This window comes from Cetorhinus maximus, chromosome 1 (assembly GCF_964194155.1).
Source record: "Cetorhinus maximus chromosome 1, sCetMax3.hap1.1, whole genome shotgun sequence".
NCBI classification, from domain to species: domain Eukaryota; kingdom Metazoa; phylum Chordata; class Chondrichthyes; order Lamniformes; family Cetorhinidae; genus Cetorhinus; species Cetorhinus maximus.
In genome coordinates, this window is record NC_135879.1 from 76,951,632 (window position 1) to 76,967,803 (window position 16,172).

At 45.4% G+C, this 16,172-nt stretch overlaps 1 protein-coding gene across 5 annotated transcripts in view; it reads left to right on the forward strand.

The window, feature by feature from the left end:
- egf (epidermal growth factor) overlaps window positions 1-16,172 on the forward strand; it is a 201,632-nt gene that overhangs the window by 141,100 nt on the left and 44,360 nt on the right. For all 5 annotated transcript variants that reach the window (XM_078542686.1, XM_078542712.1, XM_078542704.1 and 2 more), the window contains 4 exons: window positions 34-150; window positions 1,009-1,134; window positions 1,443-1,565; window positions 3,209-3,392. In XM_078542686.1, coding sequence (XP_078398812.1) covers window positions 34-150; window positions 1,009-1,134; window positions 1,443-1,565; window positions 3,209-3,392 — 550 coding nt within the window. The remainder of the gene's footprint in view (window positions 1-33; window positions 151-1,008; window positions 1,135-1,442; window positions 1,566-3,208; window positions 3,393-16,172) is intronic.

Consider the following 16,172-nt stretch of genomic DNA (forward strand, 5'->3'; position numbering starts at 1 on the left):
TTCCATTAATTCTGTTTGATTTTCTTTTTCAAGATCAAGATGACTGTGGAACCCTGGAATGTGACTTCAATGCTCAATGTGTAGCTTCAGAAGGAGTTGCTAGATGCCAGTGTTTGGAAGGATTTACTGGCTATGGCAAAGTTTGCAGTGGTATTGAATGAATTAAATTCTCTTTTCTTTATGTTTTTAATTCTCAGCGAAGCAGATTTCTTTTGAAGTGGGGATGGGAATGCAATCATGTTTAATATTTTACTTCTCCAAAATGCTGATTGAACTAGTTTTATCCTGTTTGTGAATTTTCAATGATTTCCAAACAGCAACAGCAATGTCTCAGTTACACTACCAGTTGAAACTTGCATACTTAATATATATTGCCAACTTAGCATTATTCTTTGGCCAATCATGCCCACTAATCTGTTTGCTGGCATCCAAGGTTAGTTATATTTTTAATGTCTCAAGAAGACAGGTGGAATAATCAGATCCCTGCCAACATTAGAATTCGGCTTCAAGTTATTTAATACATTCCTAGACAATCTACTGTTTGCGCCAGTCACCAGTTTCATCTATTCTCTTTTTACTATGTACACACATATCATCAGAGTAAGGTGGATGTAGCATGTGACTTTGGACCTGTGGTTCCCAAAGATTTCCACCAAAGACCTTTTTGTTGCTTTGTTTTTGGGTCTGTTGAGTCAATAAAGATTGATTATCAAAAACAGATAAAAACGTCATTATTGCCATATCATGTGACGACCAATACTGTAGAAGGCAAACTGGCTGGAACTTGAAATAAAAACAGAAAATGCTAGGCAAGTAGTAGATCTGGCAACATCTGTGGAGAGAGAAACAGAGTTAATGTTTCAAGTATGATCCTTCGGAACTGAAGAGAGGCAGAAATATGATGGCTTTTATGCTGGAACTTGATCTTTATTTGTCCAGAAATTCCTATGTTCTCATGATTTATTTGAAATGGTGACACCAGTCTGTAATACACTGTACTTTTTGCAGATATTGATGAATGTGCCATTGGTGTTGCCCTTTGCAGTGGACACGTAGCAGACTGCATTAACACAGAGGGCAGTTACGTCTGCAAATGCCACCCTGGCTATAATGGTGATGGACTCCTCTGTTACGGTGAGGAGTGCTGTTGTACTTCGTGTTATACTAATTTCCCTTGACAGTGGTAATGTTGTAATGTGTGATGCCTATCCCCATCCTCTTGACATTTTTGACTAATAGCTTATCATCTACTTTATCGCTTGTCTTTTAGAATTTTTCTGACTTATTTTGCCACTTATGGATTCGCAAACACTGTATGCACCATGTCAACTATCCATTTCATATAGAGACTATAAATTGAATCAGTAACTTATATAGAGGTGAAATTGGTCTTCAGTTTTGTCGTTCATTCCAGCATGTGATATCCATTGTTGGCTTTGCAGATATTGATGAATGCCAAACTGGGATGAACAATTGTGATGAAAATGCTGTATGCACAAACACGGATGGCAGCTATACCTGTACATGTAACAAAGGACTTTTGGGAACAGGTGATAGCTGTAGAGGTAAGTATACACGTTTCATGAGTCTGTTTCGTTATTTAAGGATTATAGACTTTATGCTTATGCGTGTGTGTATGTGAGCTTATCAGCAGATGTCATTTAACGACCACAACGTTTAAGAGTTTCACGACCACTACCATCTAGAAGGACAAGGGCAGCAGATAGATGGGAACTCCACCACATGGAAGTTCCCCTCCAAGCTACTCACCATCCTGACTTGGAAATATATCGCCGTTCCTTCACTGTCACTGGGTCAAAAGTCTCAAACTCCCACACTAACAGCACTGTGGATGTACCTACACCACATGGACTGCAGCAGTTCAAGAAGACAGCTCACCCACCACCTTCTCAAGGGCAACTAGGGATGGGCAATAAATGCTGGCCTAGCCAGCGATGTCCACATCCCATGAATGAATAAAAAAGAATAATTTGTTCAGGCATAGGCTGGGATTTTCCGGCCCCGTCGAGGTGGGACACGCCATAGGAGATTTGGCAGCCCAGCCAAAAGTCTATTGACTTTCAGTGGGAACAGACGATCCCAGCAGCCAGCGGGGCCAGAAAATTAGAGTCTTATGGTGCCACCATGGCTGGGGTGGGGCCATAAAATGAAGCGAGCCGTTCAAAAGTCCATTGACTTCGGTGGGACCGTAAAGTTCCTCCCATAGTGTGGGTCGGTAAGTAAAATTATTGCCATTTATCAAGATAGTTTTCAAGAAAAAATGTTATACTTCAAGGAAATTCTTTCAAAAAAAACTAAGGCACAAATGTCAGTTCCAATGAGTTATAAGATTGGAAGGTGAAAGATTTGGTTATATATTTTCCATCATTTCAGTTATGTTAGCAAAGAAGTAGATGTGAGCATAAAGCAACAACTGTACTCCTGATGATTTTCACAGGCTAAACTTTTGCTTGTGGGAAAACATATGGGTCAGGAATTTCATTGCAGCTGCTCCTGCTGCATTGCTGTGCGTTTGCTGGCAGTTCAACAGAAACTCCATTAATGTGCATACTTGAGATTTCTGCCAGACTTCCTGGGGGTATCAGCAGTGGAGCCCAAGTTGCTCCGAGGAATTCCCGGGGATTGTAGCCTTTGACAGTTTCTCGTTACTACGGAGAAGTGAATGTATTTTTTAAATTCCTTATCAATGTTTTACAAATACCTCAAATGCTTAAATGTTACAGTGAGGATAAGATTATTGATGTAAAATACTTCTTTTGCTTGTTAAGTTAATCAGAGTCCTTCAATTCTCAATCCTATGACCTCCACCACCAATAGGTCAAGATCATTAGATGCTTGGGAATACCATCTCCCAAAATCACATACCAGCCCATTTGGACCTGATCACCCACTTACTTGATAGTTGTTACTTATTACTTGTTACTTGATGGTCACTGGGTCAAAATCCTGGAACTCTATGGGTAACAGAATTGCGGGAGCACCCTCACCACATGTAGTGGATTAAGCAGGTGGCTCACCCTCATCTTCTTAAGGACAACTAGGGATGGGCAATACATGTCAGTCTCACCAGCAATGCCTACATTCTCAGAATGAATTAAAGAAACCATAAGTGCAACATTTTTTTCCAGCGATCATAAGTTCTGTAGTATGGACTTTGCAAGGTATAAAATGTCTATAATTCTTTCAGGTGTGAACAGCTCAGCCTTGCCCACTGATGGTTCGATGGAGACAACTGTCAGGAGCACTACTTTTGAAACAACCACAAACAAGAAAAATAATCACATTGTGAATTGCCCGCTTTCGCATAAGGGCTTCTGTCTGAATGGAGGGGTTTGTTTCCATATCCCCGAAATAACAGTGTTTGCATGCAAGTAAGTGAAATCAGTGATTTGTGTTTCAAACATAAACTGCAAAATAGTGTTCTAAGTAGTTGCACACTAAAGAAATCACAAGAAATGTGATTTGAACTATTAAGTGGCAATTGTCCACTCTAACTAGTTACAAATTTAAGTTAATTGCAAGGAAAGAAATATCACCTTTCACAACCTTAGGCTGTCCTAAAGCATGGCATAGCCAGTGAAGTACTTTTGAAGTATAGTCACTGCCATAATGTGAGAACACAGCAGCCAATTTGCACACAGTAAGGTCCTACCAATAGTAATGTGGTAATAAATTGATAACTGTTTTAGTGATGTTGGTTGAGTGCCAGATATTGGCTACAACACCAGGAGGAACTCATCTGCTCTTCTTTGGATTAGTGCCATTGGATCTTTTCTGTCCACCTGGGAGAACAGATGGAACTTCAGTTTCATGCCTCATTTGTAGAATGGCACCGGTCTCAATGCTGCACTGAAGCATCAGCCCAGATTTTTGCACTCAATTATATGGAGTACAGCTTGAACCCACAAATTTCTGGCTCAGAAGCAAGAGTGCTACCAGCTGAACCACAGTTGACATCTCACAAAGTGTCCCATGAGACGTTGCATGGGAAAGCATGGGCCTGATTTTACACTCTCCCGTTGGTGGGTTTGAAGGTTGGTGGGGGGGGCACGGAAAATCCAGCAGGCAGCCTGCCCACCCACTCCTTCCCCACTGCACTTTTACCAGTGATGGGGGTGTCATCAGATGGCCTGCCTACCAGTGGGCCAATTGAAGTCCTTCAGTGGGCAATCAGTGCCCACTTAGAGCCCTCATTCTGCCACTGCCAGGATTTAACTGGAAAGAAACCTTCCTGAGTACATCTTACAAACTCATCCTCAAGGCTATCTTTACCAATTTGATTTGTCCAATCTCTATGAAGATTAAAATTGCCCACGAATATTACAGTACCTTTCTTACAAGCCCCCATTATTTCTTGGTTTATACACTGTCCTACAGTGCAGCTACCATCAGGGGATCTATAAACTATCCCCACCAGCAATTTATTTCTCTTGCTATTTCCTATCTTCCCCAAACTAATTCTACATCTTGATGCTCCGAGCCAAGGTAATTTCTCATTACTATAGCATTCACAAGCTGTATTAACAAAGCTACCCCACCTCCTTTTCCTTTCTTCCTATCTTTCTGAAATGTCAAATACCCTCGAATAAAAGCAGAAAATGCTCAGCAGGTCAGGCATTCTGATGAAGAGTAATCAACCCAAAATATTAACTCTGTTTCTCTCAGCACTTCAGGGCAGTCTGGGGTGGTGAAAGGTGTTATTTCTTTCTTTGCCATCACAGATGCTGTCTGACCTTCTGACTATTACCAGCATTTTCTGTTTTTATTTTAGACATTCAGCATCCGCAGTATTTTACTTTTGAATTACCCTCGAATATTCAGTTCCCAGCTGTAGTCATCTTGCGACAATGTTTCTGTAATATCATGTCATACGCATTTATTTCAATTTTGCTATCAATTCAAAAATCTTCTTACAAGTGCTGCATTCAGATAAAGTGCATTGAATTCTGTCTTTTTACTATTTTTCTTTACTTTGACCCTATTTGCTGGTGCACTCTTATGTTTGTATGTTCTGTCCCTATCACACTCTGGTTATCATTCTTTGTATTGCTGCCCTGCACTATTGCCTTGTCCTTTCTCATTAACTTTCTAAATCTCCCCCCATGTGAACCTCTCCCACCCCACTCCACTATTTAGTTAAACACCCTTTCTACAGCCCTAGATATACAATTCGCCAGGACACTGATCCAGCAAGGTTCAAGCGAAGGCCATTCTAATGGTACAGCTCCTTCTTTCTCCAGTACTGGTGCCAGTGCCCCAGGAATCAAAACCCATTTCTCCCACACCAATCTCTGATCTTTCTTATCCTAGGCCATTGCAGGTAGTAATCCAGAGAATATTACCTTTGCGGCTCTGCTTTTTAATTTAGCCCCGAGCTGCTCATACTCCATCAGCAGTACCTCTTTCTTAGTTCTACCTATGTTGTTAGTACCCACGTGGACCACAACAACTGGATCCTTCCCCTCCCATTCCAAGTTCCCCTCCAGCCCAGAGAAGATGCCCTTAATTCTGGATCTGGGCAGGCAACACAGCCTCTGGGACTATTAAGTCAGTATAATTTATTGAAGTCTATTTCAGTGAATTTTAAATCAAGTTAGCCACAGGTAACTGTGATTCCACACGCTTATTAAGAATACTTAATTTTTGTGATAAACCCATGTTCAGCTGTATTAATAAAACTGCACTGGGTGACCACTCTCTAAATACAATTTCCGGATTGTGCCTTTATGTTATGAAAGCGTATTAGATTTTGAGAAAATACTCCTTGCAACCAAGAGAAACAAAGAGAAAGGATAGCTCAGCAAGGCTGCTTGCCCCCATCAAGGCAAGCAGCCAATCAGGCTCATTAAGAGCCTGGTTAATGATAGTTAAAGATGGCTGAATGACCGTCTGGATGCTTGTGCAGCCAAAGGCTGCCCTGTAGACTGATTTCCACCCCTGCCCCCTCCCCATCACCACCACGACCAACCCCACACCCCTCCCCATCTATTGTGGTGGCTTGGCTACATTTTCTATTCTTTTAATTGAAATTTTGAAAATGTTCGTGTGTGCACCTTGATGTTGAAGCGCCCTCTCAGTTACTTACCCTTTACTGCAGCCTGCTGCTCCTTTCAAGCTGAAAGGCCTTTGATTGGCCCTCCAGCGTCACAAGCCCAACTGGTGCCCTTAATTGGACAGGAAACCTGTCTTCATGCCAATGAAGGGGGCGGCCCAGTCACAATTGCAACGAGTGACTGTTTCCACCCCACCCCAGGACCCGGGAACAGTCCCGACTCCTTTCTCCCACATTCAAAGTGAAAATTCAGCCCAGAGTTTGAGAAACAATCTGATTCTGGGTAATTTTGACTTTTAATGTTAGCTTAAAATAGGCAATACAGATTTAGTCATGGAGCTGAGCAGTGACCAAATTGATATTGGCTGGTTTACACACTATTACCCAAAGTCAAAATTACCCCCATCGTTACTGCACCTTTCTTGGTAGATCACACACACGTTTACAGGAAAAGCAGAAGAAAAACACAGTGAAAAATTGTGAGCTACGGAAAGAACCTTAAGTTGAATGTGGACCATGGATTCCAGACTCATATGCCTCAGTCAAGTTGGTGAAAGCTTATTTAAAAGAAACTAAAATTCACTAGAGGGCAGTGTTGCCACATGAAGTTTATTTTGGCAGATAGTACAAGGTAAGGCAAACTGAAGAGATTGGGAATAAAAACAGAGAATGCTAGAACTACTCGACAAGTCAGGCAGCACCTGTGATTTTTGTCTGAAGTGGTTGGGCACTGAATCTGACAGGGTCTCAATAAATGAAGTTCTGATCAGTCGGAAAGGGAGAGAGGGCAAAGTGTGACTTTCTGAAAATGGTTGTTTACGCCACTCCTCTGGGAGGGTTGGGGATGGGCAAGGGGTGTTCTGCCAATCTCCCTCCCTATCAGCCTGTTACAGGAAGAACTATGGTCTGGCCTGGAAGCAGGTCGTTCTGTACCCTCTTCACAGGAGGTGCATGTAGAAACTTTTGAACTGTTTTCTTTTTAATATGCCACTGAAAATGATGCGCTAAACAAACATTACCAGGTCAACAATATTAACATTTCATATTGGGCTAAAGCTACGAGATTAAAATGTCCAATTAAAGTAGTCCCAACAGTCAACATATCTCAACAAGCAACAATTTGTACTTATATAGTGCCTTTAATGTAGAAAAATATGTCAAGGTTTTTCAGGGAACTATTTAAGACGATAAAAATGGACGCTGAGCAAATGGAGCCCCAATTTCCATCAGGACTGGCAAACAGGAATCAGGCGGGAAGATGGGACTGGGGAGTGGGCTAGGTGAACACCAAGCTGCCCTCCCACCCCCCTGACATCAGCAGCGTGAGGTGCGGTGATTTTAACTCCGACCCGCTCATCTATAACCTGCTGCCCAGCTGCCCACCTAAAGCAGGCAAGAAACAGCAGCTGTTCAGTGAGCGCGACTCAACATTCAGACAGCAAGGTGACATCAGTCATCACCAAAGGCACAATCATTAGCAACAAGGTAATGGCCTAGATCTTGTGGCCAGCGGTGAAGAAACACACTCACCACTTACCTCAAAGAGAGCTGCTCACAAAGAGTTAGCAATCTCTGTGATGCAGATTTCCCCTTTCCCAATGGCAATTTGAGTCTGGTGCCACTTCAAGGGGATCTCCAGGTGAGCAGCAGCAGGGCAAGCAGCCAATCACATTGACGTATTCTTATGAATAGCAAACCAGCAAGCCAAAAGCACTGAACAGCACCAGTTTTAATTTAAACTTTTAGATAGCAAAATAAATGATAATCGGATTAAGGAAGAAGTTAAAACATATTTAAAAAAAAATATTGGGCTAGAAATTAATTTGTTCTGATTTTCAGGCACGAGAGTTTAAATTCATAGCATTCAAGATGGACAACACACAAATTTGTGTACTCACCTCATCTAATGATTATGGCGCTGGCTGGGTCTGAACACTGCCAATGAGCTCTGCATATAACAGGAGGCCCTGGCTGAGTTGTTCACAGACCATGTGGTACAGGCAACTGTTCTTGTTAAAGGCAGGCTGCTTCTTAAAAGGATGTTGCACAAAAGAATTGCTGCAATGGCAATTCTTGGAAATGGGACACCCAGGGAGGCCGACAGATCCTTAGGGATGGAAGCAACGCTGGAGACATCAGTGTGCAGGCAGGCAGGAGGAGGCAGGCCATGTTCCTACAAGGAGGCCAGGAGACCCTCAAGAACCATCCTCAGAAGGGAGTGGGAGCAGATGGCCAAGCAGGTCAGCTCCTGGAGTCTGGACCCAAGGAACTTGCAGGAGTATCACAAGAGGTTTAGTGCAGCTCTTCCTGCATCCACTTACCTCCAGCTATTCAGCTATTGCAGGCATATCACCCAAACACAGTGCTACACAATCACTGACACTCTACCCTCCCTCCTATAGGACATGGTGGCACACAATAAAAAGGAAGCAGAGCAGAGGAGGCTGGGAGTCATGGACACACGCATCTCCTGATCCCTACAGAGGAGATGGTTCTATGTATCATGGTGTCATTGAGGATGACAGTACATTTTTCTCTAAGGACCCTTATCAACTCGCAACACACTCTCATCCTGCTTTCTGACGTGTTAAGCAAGCTGCTGATGGTATGACTGTGGGCCTCCTCCTTCCCAACCCCACTTACATTCTCTGAAAACAACTTTCTCCTTCTGAGATCATGCAGGATCCAAGAACCCATAAACTGCCCTCACAGAAACCCCAGGAGGAGGAATGAAGAGCAACAGCACTGCGCTGATGTACCACTCAGTCACCAACTCAGATAGTGGCACTGCACGTATCTTAGAGGTTGGTATAGAGTTGGGCTCAACACAGGATCAGCAGGCAGTAGTAAAGGATGATTTGTTTGTAAGCTCACTGGAGGATGAGCTTGCAGACGAGTTCTACTGGGGAGCACTCAGCTGAGGACCTGAATGAGGCAGCGTACAGGAGAACGCTGATGACCATGCCCACTGAGGTGCTGGGTGCATTAGCAGGCCAACCAGACAGCCTTCTGTCACTGTCAAGGAGCATGGAGGAGTCTGGCTCCAACTTGGCAGAGGACATCATGCGAGGTTTTTCTCTCAGTAGCCCCTGCTTCATCTCCCTGTCATTCTGCATACCTTAGAGACACTGCAACTGCTGCCCCTATTACTGTTGCAGCCTTTCTGTGAACATGGTCACCAAATCCTTTGCCCTCTCCCTGAGGATGGGGCAACACTCTCTAGCAAATGCAGGAACTCACCAAAACTCCTCCAAAAACACCCCAAAGTACTTTCAGACACTTTACAATGGAAAAAGTTCCAAAAATTTAACTGACCTGTAACCAGGGTGCCTTGCCCTTTATATAATGTGACTGCAGAGCTCAGCTTGCTGCTTCACAATTCTTTTTTGTGAATAGACAACATACCTGTATGGTCCAAATTTGGGATTTGGTGTCACATCTGTTAGGGGTTCTGTTCCCTTCCCCATTACAGTGAGTCTAGGACCCTGGAATTACAAGAACAAAATACATGCCAACAGGTTTTGTCTCAACCTTAAACTCATTAGTTTATTAAACTAACAAAATCCCAGTACAAACCCCTTTATGATTTGACTGAAAGTTACAATCACCCACATGGCTGGTTGTTCGTGGTGTTGATTGTAGGCCTGGATCTGGAGATGACTGGTCCCCGTCTTCTTCACCTGACTGCAGTCCCCACACTTTGATGTTGTCCATTCTTATAGTGTTCCAGTCTCACTATCACACACCTGGGCCTCAGGTATAGATTCAGTTAACAGCCTGCTGGATCACCTGGTCTTCCGTGCCTCTTTAACTTGGTCTTTCAATTTCCTGAGCTATGCAGAACTGCCAGGTCAAAGACAATTCCTTATCTCCTCCCAGAAGGTAAGGGTCAGAACTTTTCAACCCCATTGGCATCGGACATCATGGCAGGCGACGAATGTGATGAGAAGGCCAAAAATCAGTTTCAAGGCGGCGTGAAAGCACAACGGGATCATCCGATGGTGTCCACCATGACGGACGCGAATCCCGCTGGAGGCCAGCATGAACCCGCTCTGCATCCCGCTAATGGATACAAAGTAAGGCCCAACTGGAATTGCCCCACACTAGATTTACCGTTAGGCTGGTGGGAAAACACATTAGCCCAGGACACGTCTGGACAAGTGTGACGTGCAGAAGTCGGGACTTCTTTTAAATTCATTTATGGGATGTGGGCATCACTGGCTGGACCAGCATTTATTGCCCATCCCTAATTGCCCTTGAGAACTGAGTGACCTTTTTTTTTTAAAGAGTCAACCAAATTGCTGTGGCTCTGAAGTCACATGTGGGCCAGACCAGGTAAGGGTGGCAGATTTCCTTCCCTAAAGGACATTAGTGAACCAGATGGGTTTTTGCAACAATCAACAATGGTGATCATCATTAGACTTTTAATTCCAGATTTTTAATTGAATTCAAATACGCCATCTACTATGGTGGGATTCAAACCCTGTAACATTACCCTGGGTCTCTGGAGTAATAGTCTAGGGATAATACCACGACGCCACCCCAAGGCTCTTACCATTAGGATCTTGCTCAGATCACAGATACTGGAGCCCTACAGCTACCGGGCCCTAGAGGAACACATGCATCGCATGCTGGGTGGATTCTCATGGACATGGCTCTCCTGTGAACCAGCTCACGGAAGATGGGAGGTCTCCATTGATGCCTCGGGTCTGTTTCGGTACACCACTGTCTTCACAATGGGCTGCTATGGATGATTGGCGATGGGGGGAGAGGAAGGTCCAGCTGTGAGTGGGAGAGGAAGGTGTACTAGGGGGTTGGGGTGGGAGAGGAGGGTGAGGTTAGGGGTGGGGGTGATGTTGGGAAGAGGGAAACGAAGGTGTCGGGGGGTGAGGTTGGGAGAGGAGGTGAAGGTGTCGGGGGTGGTAAGGTTGGGTGGGGGGAGGAGAGACTATGGGGAAGGAGGGTGTGACGGGTGAGAATGCGGCAAGTAGGGAAGTAGATGTAAAGGGGGAGGATGTTGTAAGGGAAGGAGTTCAGAGTGGGGAAGGAGTGTGGAGGAGGGGCGGAATCCGGGGGGAAGGAGAAGTTTGGAAGGGGGAAGTAGTTCAGGGTGGGGAAGGAGACTGGGGGGAGGAAGGAGTTCGGAGGAGCGAAGGAGTAAGGGGGGGATGTCTAGGTGAATGTGCAAGGGAGGGGTCTGTGGAGTCAATGACTGCCTCCTGCGGAGCAAACTGAGACTAGGCATGGTAGGAGGGAATGGTGAGTATGAGAAGGTGCAGAATGAACCAGAAGGGAAGGGGTGATAGGGTACATCGATAGTGGTAGAAGGGACGGTGTAGGTGGTTGGTGGGGACTCGGAGGCAGACACGGACCCTGGGGTTGGGAAGGAGGAGGTTGGGGAGGTCGATGTGGATGGAGGTGGGATTCTCAGGAAGTTAGGGAACGTGTACGTTCACTTGGACATCCTGGAAAGAAAAGGATTTGGGTTGGTAAGTGACAGAGGGAGGTCAACGGTGATAGAGGAAAGGACATAGGTGACTGGGGAGGGGAAAGAATGGGGGAGCTGAGCAAAAACATGATGGCTATCATTGTTCCCATCGAAAGTGAGCGGAGCCTTGTGTCGGATAAGCACAGGTGCTGCATGGGTGTGTGATCAGTGGGTGAGCGGAGATGCGGGTCAGCTCAGATGGACAACTGAAAGTGAACCCCAGCAGGCAGCATTGAAAATGCTCTGGACATTGAGATGTGTGATGGAGGAAGGTTCCGCATGCGTGGGAGAGTGCTTGCATGAGGCTCCAAAAGGCCCCACCACACACACACTTCTCCTTCCAGAATTACTCGTGGTCTGGCTGCGTGCAGCTGAACTGCTCGTGGGGAATGCAGGAGGAAGACCTACGAGACTGTCAATGAAGTTGAAAGACACTATTACACATTATTCAGTGAAAGTGAATATATTCTCAGATTACAAAGTGACAAAATGTGTTCACTCATGCAACCATTTGTGACCAGAAATTCTTAACTTTTCTAGGCCTACCACCTATGTAAGTGCTGCCCTGACATCCACAGCAGTGGTGGATACATCCTGTGCGATGGTTGGTCCTGTTGCCACTGATTACTTTGGCATGTGTCCTCTGGAGAACCAAGGCCTTGAGGACCCCAGATTGCTTTGGCTGTCCACCTGTGGGCCAGCTGCTCCCTCTGCGGTGGCAGAGGGCAAGGTTCAGGGGGTCACAAACAAAGGGACTTTCAGAGAGAGGACAGCCTCTGAGATTCCTCCTGCCACTGCTGCTCCCTTCAGATGCCCAAAGGCCCCGGCCTGACTCCAGGGCAAGGAGCATTCAGAGAGACATCAAGGTGCCCTGTTTCCCTCTCGCGTTACCACTGCAGGAAGTCACCCATGGAGTGCAGGTCTACATGCATCTCCACATTCTGCTGGACCAGGTTCTCCGTGGTGTCCGCCATCTTTATTATGGAGACCTCCATGCGCGCACATGTGGGCATCACTTCATCAGAGAGCAGGCGGACGCACTCTGCCAACTCATGTGCCACTGTATTGAGGGTTTCCAACAGCTCTGAATGATGCTCCCCCACCTTCTGCTGACTCTCCACGATGAGTTGGAAGGCCGAATCCAGAGACTCGTCACCTGACTCAGACCTCACAGATGCCTCTTCCCCAGCAGTCCTCTGTGTGCCAGGGAGCTCAGTTGAACCTGCCTCCTCCTGCTGCGGACATGTGTCCATGCGGTGACCACCAGATTGTGGAACCCAAGCTTGATCTAGATCTAGGTCCCACCGAGGTGTCTGTCTCTGCGCTGCTGCAGAATGTGGGTAAGCTTATTTCCAGCTCTTCAATGGAGGAGGTGTCCTCTTCGCTGGAGGTGAGGACCTGGATGGAGCTGGGGAACTGGCTGGCTGAGGGCGTCAGTCACTTGGCAGAGCTCCCTGAACCAAAGTAGAGATAATTAGTGCATTGCAGCAGAGTCAAAAGCAGGAGAGAGAGCATTCACAGTTCAGTTCAGAGAGGGATGATGTGGTGCAGGATCCTCACGTGGGTGTTCGCCACCGACCTCACCATCATCACAGACACGGTCCACATCCTCACCAGTCAGCACGATGGCACACTCCTCAAAGTGAGTGAGGGAGCCTAATGTGGACCACTCCATCCCCAGTCCGGGGCCTCTCCCTGCTGATGTGAGTCAGCTTCTCCTGCATGAGAACAGATGGAGAGAGTGTGAGCAGGACACATGGCACGGCATGGAATGTTTGTGTGGTGAGCGAAGCCATGGACAGGATGAGGACGCGAGCTTGAGTATGAGGCTGATGGAGATGTGAGGGTGTGTGTGAGAGTTAGTGGTGTTGCCCCTTGAGGTGTGAATCCCTATGGATGTGTATTGGGTTTATGAGTGTGTGAGTTGAGGGTGATGATGTGGTTGGCTTACCCTGGTTGAACAGATGAGAGCATTTATCCTCTTCCTGCACTGGATGGCTGACCTCCTCTGTGCTCCAGTGGCATTGACTGCCACTGCTACCTCCTCCCAGGCCAGATTAGTGACCCAGGCCGGATTGGTGACTCTGGTGGACCTCCTGCAGCCAGGGTGGGGGGTAAAGGGCAATCGCAGTTGCTTTCCACTATGTCCCAGCATGTGCCCCAGAGAGGCATCATTAAATTTGGGGGCTGCCGTCTTCTTTGCTTTCGGGCTATCTGTCGCCTGGAGCAGTCCAGGTCTGAAGACAAGAAGTAGGCATGCACTCTGATGTGCTTTAAACATGGCGCCCGGAGCGAAGAAGCGCTGAGGTCACGGCGTGGTGGGCAAATCCAGCCCGCCCTCCAGCGATCTGGCATTTTCCCCATGAATGCATAATTATTGATGTGGGACGTACTGGGAGTGGGACAATATGGCACGAGAAGCTGTCATGTGGCCGGCAGATAAAACGTCCTTTTTCCTACCCGCTACCGCACTTTGTACAAATCTGAGACGATTCCGCCCAAGGTGATGTCCCTCATGGGGATGGGCGCTTAGCTCATAGCATTGTTCCGATGTTAATTCTTCTTCCATTGTTGCCAGGAACTGATGGTGATTCATAATTGCAGTTAAATTAAATTAAATTAAATGTCCAAATGTTAATGCTCTCCAGACCAATTAGGAGTTAGAGTTTCGGTTAACCCATTCTTGCTGTGCATCAAGGTTAGCTGTTTCATGTCCTCCACATCAGCCAGTTGTGATTTGTTACACAAGGATAGTGCCCAATTCAATGTGTTTCGGTGCAAGCAGAGCATACACTTGTGTGCACCAATATCCCTGGAGAATGCTGCACTACATCTATGAATTTCACCCCCATTATTTTAATGTTTTGTTACAATGGAGAAAATTTAACACTACGAATATAAAATTGGCTTTTCAAGGCCAGTGAGGGTGTATAGCTATATTTCTGAAGTTAGTACATGCTAAAAACCCAGTGACACCACATTCAACAAGACGTAACCACTTCACAGGTTTTTACAATGTGACTAACAATGGAGTTTCTGTCAATTCACTGATTGTTTAGGGATCGCACACTGTAGGGTCATCAATTGTGAGTTTTCACGTTATTCTTTGCATGTGCAGACTCCCCGAAGCTTCTGTTAGTTTCAGCAGAGTAATGACAGTGAATGCTGACAATTTCATGATCATTACCAATGCAAAATCCAGGCCAATGTCATTTGTCCCATTTCAGCTCCTCCTGACCACACAAGGAAAATAAAACACAATTTCCTTGTTTGAAGCTCTTCTGGTCCCAGGTTCTCTTCCCATTGTTATCAACTGGCGGGAAAGCCACAGAGGCTTTCACGCTCAACTAATATTGCAGATCATGTTCTGATGAGCTTATTGGATCTCGATCTGCATATTTAGACTATGCCCTGTTACCTTTGGCCAGATGTCCTCGCTGCCTACTCAAAAGAGTACGTTACAATAGAAGACACAGGATCACTGTAGGACATCATCAGGCAAATCCCCCAGTGATTTTAACTTCCCACCACTCCCGGCTCCCTGCCAGCAACATACATTTTTAAAATTGGACGTTTAGTTTTCCTTTTAGCCTATGTGATTAACTTTGTTGAAGGTACAAATACCTTGTGCGCTCTTCTGATGGTAAGTGCACCGATCGATAAACCAACAGGAAAGGGAGAAAATGCAAAAGAGATTAAAAAAAAGTAAAGGGAAACCAATATGTGGATTGCACCTCTGTGGGGGTCCTCCTGCTCATCCACTGCTACTTCAGTAGAAGGGCATGGAAAACCAAAAATGTCATTTATCCCATTTTGAAAAGAAAACTTACATTTATATTGTGCCTTTCACAACCTCGGTTTGTGCCAAAGCTCTTTTCAACCAATAAAGTGCTTTTGAAGTGTCATCCCTGTTGTAATATAGGAAGTGCGACAACCAATTTGTGCATAGCAAGCTCCCACAAACAGCAAAGAAATAAATGTCCAGATAATTTGCTGTTAGTTGCAGATAAATAATAACTAGTACACAGGGGAGAATGGCCCTGCTCTTCTATAAAATAGTACCATGAGGTCTTTTGCATCCGCCTGAGAGAGCCTAAATTTAACATCTCATCCGAAAGACTGCACTTCCGGCAGTGCAGTGCTCATTTTTTAAGAGGTTTCTACAACCCTCCTGCCAAAGATATGGTGGAGAAGCAGGAACATGCTTACAGAGGATCATACCCCCCACCCTGGTTTTTTATCAGAGCTATGGTGACTTCAGAGGGAAGCATGCTGGGGTTGAGTACAGAATCCTAATATATGACGCCAGTTGTTAAACGATATTGTAAATGTTGATGCAACATTTGTCAACTCCTGCATGTATTTTATAAATACAGGGAACTATAGCAAGATTATATACATTGTAGAAGACTGGATGGTCAACAGCGAATTATAGACATGCATTCATTTTGTGATGTGTGAGAATAGAGAGCCAGCATCACATTTCAACTAGAGGGTGAAAAACTACAAGAAAGAAATTGCAAATTCCAAACATGTTGATGACATGGATATGGATTTTTGAAAAGCAATGGGATGAACGAGGAAATGGGAGACAGCCAGAGGGGTAATCGC